Below are 6,000 nucleotides of genomic sequence, written 5' to 3'. Positions count from 1 at the left end.
TCTACGGAATTACTCAGTTACCCGGTTCTCCATCGTCTTCGTTGTGCTTCGCCAGTTGCTCGTAATTGACAGGAAATGGCTACCTTTCCTGTTGGGACTAGTTTGCCTTGGCCCCAACATTGGCTGAGCCAAGCGCTTCACTCTCCATTTCATGGCCCTCGCACCCTCCAATCTACACTATCATTATCATCTTCTTCCTTCTTTGGCTCTCCCCGTTGTGGAATAACGGGTCTCAAGCTGCCTGGTAATCATGTATTGGCACGCGCAGAAGACAAGGCTAGAGGGTATACGTCGTCTCAAGAGCAGCAAGTTGAACAACGTCCCGAGAAACAGTTTCAGGTTTCTATTATCCATAAATCCTTCCGCGATTTTGCTAGTTTATGAGATGAAAGATCTCAAATTTACCTTGGTACTGGAAAATGGATTGAAATTCAAACTTCTGTTTAATTAAAAGAAGCTTACTTCACCACTGCAATGGATTGACTTATCGTCTCTTCCTTTTTTTTCTCTCTCTCTTTAAGGGACTTGAGTACAATTTTCGTCACTCTAATTTAATTTTTATTGATTTCTTTAAACATTCAGAAGTAATGTAATTGAGTTCTTTGATCTTACTTCCTGATGGTAACGAAAAATGATGATAGTACAGTTGAACCGCATTCATGAGTGGGATTCAGTGCTCGTTAGGTTACAATTGATTATGAGATCATGTGACAAAAACACGGTTCACCTGATTACTTTTAATCCAATAGAGTTACATAGCTTATCGATTAACAAGTTAATCAAAACATCATTTTTTTTTTTGGGGTTACCACATGGATAGAACTAAGACGAAAGAACTTAATTGCATTTTTTGAACATGATAAACGACAAAATCTAATCTTTTTTTTTTTTTTCCAATACTGGAAGTTCGGAATATTTTGGGGTGTGGGGACACTGGTAAGATCAGTGTGGTTTAACCAATTGCTTCAGCAAGTACGTAAATTTTGTGCGAGTAGCGTTTGAAATTCCAGCCTCTATTTCTTAGACGCTAATGTTCACACTTCACTTTGAGGTCGTATTCAGGACTTGATATCAGAATCTGGAACATGTGATCCCCTTTGTTCAGTTGACGAAACCAGCTCACTAGATTTTGAAGAAACTTACCAGCCCAGGACTGATTATCTGAAAGCTCTTGCCATATTTGCAGCAGCTGCAGTTGGAGCATTGGCAATTAACCATTCTTGGGTAGCTGCTAATCAGGTCAGGTCTATGGATCTCATTATCTGTATGTTTCATAGCGCATCCGTTTGAATTTTTCTGATTATGTTATATTCCTACTTCTTTTAGATTTACGTGATCTTGAAATACAGGATCTTGCTATGGCATTGCTATTTGGAATAGGATATGCAGGAATCATATTTGAAGAATCTCTAGCCTTCAATAAAAGTGGAGTAGGATTATTGATGGCTGTAAGCTTATGGGTGATAAGGAGTATTGGGGTAATATTCTATTTAATGATGAAAAATCAGTAATTCTTGATTAATCAAGAGCTGCCCACATGCATTATCTGGCATTTGAGATTTAGATCACTTTCAAGTTGCACTTGATGCCTCTAGTCCCATATGCCTGTATGAAAGCTCCTTGTCATTGGCACCATGACAGTTCACCAATTGATCAATAAATGACAGATTTTCGTTGCCTAACTTGCATTTGGTTATGTCTTTCTCATTTGTTCTCTTCCTTCATTGACATCCTTCGTGTCTCTTTTCTGCTCAAGTGATATGTATACGTTTATGATTCAGTTCATATCTATAGTTTCCTGGGTTGTTTGCAGGCTCCTTCAACTGATACAACTATTTCAGAGCTGACACATGCATCTGCAGAAGTTAGTGAAATAGTGTTTTTCTTGCTTGGTGCAATGACCATTGTTGAGATAGTTGATGCTCATCAGGGATTTAAGTTGGTTACTGACAATATAACAACTCGAAAGCCACATACTCTTCTTTGGGCGGTGAGCGCTCTATTCTGCATCTTGTTCTCACTTCAAAAGACTTTTGTATCCTGTATTTTGTTTTTCCTTATTTATTTGACTAAACTAGTTAATATCCGACATGCTGTTTGGTTGTCATTGGATGGTATTTGCAAACACTTCTCCTTGCAAAATGCTATGCATAAATGCAATACATTTTCCAATGTCTGGTGCTCAAATTTTACATTTTTAAGGAATAAAATGCATCATTTATAGAGGAGCGGGCAGCAGTAGAACCATGCTCTTTCCTAGCCCTTACCCCCATGCACATGATGTTGCTTTGCAAATATGTTGTTTGAGACCGCATAGACTATCCGTCTCTAATAAGCTCAACTGACATGTCTGTTCCAGTGGCTATGAGATGAAGATTTCATCTAATTAAATAGTATCATAAGACATTAGTGTTATATTTGCAGATTGGATTTGTAACATTTTTCCTCAGTTCAATCCTAGACAACCTGACGTCTACAATTGTCATGGTTTCTCTGTTGCGGAAACTGGTACCTCCATCAGAGTATCGAAAGTATGTGTCTCTCTTATAACAATAGTTCAATAATGTTATGTTATAAATTTTCAGCATAATGCTATTCCATGCATCAAAGGACTAGATGTGGGCTGCTTTTCTAAAATGCCACAACCTAAGTGAGGGGGGTGTTCATGCATTATTCTTGTTTTTGTTCTTTTAACCTCTTATACTTTATCTACCCTCCCCACACCCATTTGCAGCAACTTTATGACACTGGGTTTTTCTCACTTTTCTTCAATATCTCATAAAGAATCATAGCATAGATGCTCCAGGGATCTTAAAAATTTTTCATCCAAGATGCATCCCGCCATCTGATTCCTCTAGCACTTGATATCTGTAAGATTAAATAAAATTAGTGTAAGCTCTTAAATCTTTAATCTGCAATCTGCATTAATCATGTTTCTTGATACTTTTAGCATAAGCTTTTGAATCTAGTACTCCAATATCTATAAGTAGTTCAACAACATAATAGCCGCACTTTAAACAGATACCTGTCACCCTGCCATTGTTGCATCCTAATAGCAAGAGTAGTACTGAATAAAGAGTGGAGGAGTGAGTCCCTCAAATCTGGCTTATTTTATTTTCGTTCTTGACACACCTGAACCTCAGAAACATGCTACTAGCTAAGGTGGTCTTCAATGAGTTTGATTATGACATTTTTGTTAAAAGGAGCTTCTATTGATATTTGGACTTCCTGAAGAGCTACTGATTTATATTTGTTGACAGGATTCTTGGAGCTGTTGTTGTTATAGCTGCAAATGCTGGTGGTGCATGGACTCCTATTGGCGATGTTACAACTACTATGCTGTGGATACATGGTCAAATATCCACTTTGCCAACAATGAAGGTTATCTCCCTTGCAAATTGGTGCTAGTTATCTGTTTGGTTGGGTCATGGTACAATTCGACCTGAAACATTGTGAGAACTGGTAATTAGATAAGTAAAATATGTTAATGTGTTACTCAAAATGTGAATTCCATTGGTCAAACTCTTCCCTTGTTGTTCATTGATTGCAAGCAGTGCATATGTCATATAACTTGCATCAATAACTGATTCTGAGGAAGTGTTTGTTAGTATGTTCATGATGCCATTTCCTTTGCTTACAGGGACTGTTTGTACCTTCAGCTATCTCTCTAGCTGTGCCTCTGGCTCTTATGTCACTGACTAGGTACTTTCCCTGCAAAAGTACTTAAGAATATGATTTGAAATGTATTGTCTTGGGAAATTATGATGTAAATGACACTAATCTTTTGTTCAGTGAAGTGAATGGGAGGGGACAGGATTCACCCAATGTGTTGGCATCTGAACAGATGGCTCCTCGAGGACAGCTTGTTTTCTCTGTGGGTATTGGGGCTTTGATTTTTGTCCCAGTGTTCAAAGCCCTCACAGGTTTACCTCCTTACATGGGGATGTTGCTTGGACTTGGTGTGCTTTGGATCCTCACTGATGCTATTCACTATGGTGAATCTGAGAGAAACAAACTTAAAGTACCACAAGCCTTATCAAGAATAGACACTCAAGGAGCACTATTCTTCCTCGGGATTCTATTATCTGTCAGCAGGTGACTTAGAAAACATAACAATGTTTGTGCTTTAGATGATACAATAAACTTCAGATAATACCTGTGCATTCATTTCAATTTAAATCTTTTAAAAAAATTATCAAGAATTGTGCCAGATTTCCTTCTGGGAAGAGGAATTGTGCTCACATATTCTTCCATTGTGAAATATCGTATCTACATGACGCCTTAGGTTTCCAACTTGCTTACTTTCACTTTTATTGAATCAAGTTTAACGTTATTGTTCTTTAGCCTGGAGGCAGCAGGGATTCTAAGGGAAATAGCAAATTACCTTGATGCACATATTCCAAATGTTGAAGTGATAGCAAGTGCTGTTGGAGTCATATCAGCTGTAATAGACAATGTGCCATTAGTAGCAGCAACAATGGGAATGTATGACCTCTCCGCTTTCCCACAAGATTCTGAGTTTTGGCAGTTGATTGCGTTTTGTGCTGGTACTGGTGGATCCATGTTAGTTATCGGCTCAGCTGCAGGAGTTGCATTGATGGGAATGGAAAAGGTGGACTTTTTCTGGTACTTACGGAAGGTATGTGCCACTATAACGAATTAAAGATACTATCCTTACCTATTGGAATAATACAAAAACTTTAATCAGCCAAGCTATTTATAAGTCATGAACAGTTCATCTTATTTCTTAAACGTTGTGTAAAGCACAAGAGGCACACTAGTTAATAGCTCGGTAATATAAGCTATCCATGTCCTCTGCAGGTTAGTGGCTTTGCTTTCGCAGGTTATGCTGCTGGAATTGCTGCATATCTACTAGTTAATAACCTCCACATCTCGTTACCCACAACTCTAGCTGAGATTCCTTTTCTTTCTGGTTCCTAAATCAGAAGTTCAGAGTTCACTGGCATTCCAAATGAACTTGATGCAGTGGATGTTGTGAATAAAGATTTTGAGCGACAGAAGTATGGTTTGTACAATTCATAAAAGGTCTTCTGGGAGTCTCAAAATATTCTTGAATTTGATAAATTGTAAATGCTAGGAAGTTTCGTTAAATGTTTGACATCACAAGGAGTTAAAGTAAGAGATGTAGCTCTAGAAATTGCATATTGCCATTGAGGTTTATCATGTGAAGCATCATGAGAGATGAGACTAGATTATTTCTCTCTTAAAGGGAATGATATGATTTATGCATGGAATTCCTCGCTAGAATTTGATGGTTCCAGCCGACAGTTCCAAGTGTAGAAACACTGAATTTCCAAGATGCGTATAAGAATCCAAAATTTTCCGCGAGTTCTATGTTTTCTAGTTAGCACATTCCCATATGAACACTATCCAAAGAAGCACTACAAATGTTATATAAGCATAAAAGCTTTCAACAATTAATCCCAACCGTTAATACAGATTACAGTTTCACCATGAATATATATTTCACAATGATTTATAAGGAAAATTGGTGAAAAAGGTCTTGGTAAAAGAGAAATTGTGCTCAAGGATCAAATTAAATTTAAGGATCAATTTAAATATTTTATTCATCAAATAATTTGAACAAATGATTGAAATGTCTTTGTTTAAACTAATGAAATTTAAAAAGATAAAAAAAAAAAAAAAAGGCTACCTGCACACCTCATGCCAAAAGTCTTACATCCCAACCAAAAATTTTACATCTCAAATCAAAAGTCTTGCACCCATGATTAATACAAATTACAACTGCCTTTTATGATTTTTGACATGAGGTGCACAACTTTTGATTTGAAATACATGTGTTAAATAAGCAGTCTTTTTTTTTTTTCCTTCCAATTTCATTAGTTAAGTAGAGAGACATTTTGGATATTTTTTCATATTATTTAATAAATAAAATATTTAATTTAATCCTTAAATTCAACTTTATCTTTGAACACAATTTCTCTTTTAACAATTCCTTTTCATCAATTTTTCCTAATT

General features: G+C 36.7%; 1 protein-coding gene across 1 annotated transcript; it reads left to right on the top strand.

Moving 5' to 3' along the window:
- On the top strand, positions 1 to 5,349 carry LOC129296345 (sodium/proton antiporter 1-like). The gene is made up of 10 exons (XM_054934936.1): positions 1 to 339; positions 1,063 to 1,239; positions 1,350 to 1,478; positions 1,814 to 1,990; positions 2,425 to 2,531; positions 3,261 to 3,381; positions 3,641 to 3,702; positions 3,793 to 4,095; positions 4,345 to 4,639; positions 4,822 to 5,349. The coding sequence occupies exons 1-10, from the start codon at positions 76 to 78 to the stop codon at positions 4,939 to 4,941; spliced, it is 1,755 nt and encodes a 584-aa protein (XP_054790911.1). The 5' UTR covers positions 1 to 75; the 3' UTR covers positions 4,942 to 5,349.
- Positions 5,350 to 6,000: the final 651 nt, after the last annotated feature.

This window comes from Prosopis cineraria, unplaced genomic scaffold, assembly GCF_029017545.1.
Source record: "Prosopis cineraria cultivar Desert tree isolate PC_DT_omini unplaced genomic scaffold, ASM2901754v1 PC309, whole genome shotgun sequence".
Taxonomy (NCBI): domain Eukaryota; kingdom Viridiplantae; phylum Streptophyta; class Magnoliopsida; order Fabales; family Fabaceae; genus Prosopis; species Prosopis cineraria.
Note: the sequence above shows the minus strand (reverse complement) of the source record. Positions and strands in the feature narration are given on the sequence as shown.

Bases quoted from the DNA above. Each gene is read 5' to 3' on its own strand.
- LOC129296345 (XM_054934936.1), top strand. From the start codon at position 76: ATGGCTACCTTTCCTGTTGGGACTAGTTTGCCTTGGCCCCAACATTGG. The intron at 4,096-4,344 runs GTGACTTAGAAA...ATTGTTCTTTAG, and splicing joins ATTCTATTATCTGTCAGCAG to CCTGGAGGCAGCAGGGATTC. The intron at 4,640-4,821 runs GTATGTGCCACT...TGTCCTCTGCAG, and splicing joins TTTTCTGGTACTTACGGAAG to GTTAGTGGCTTTGCTTTCGC.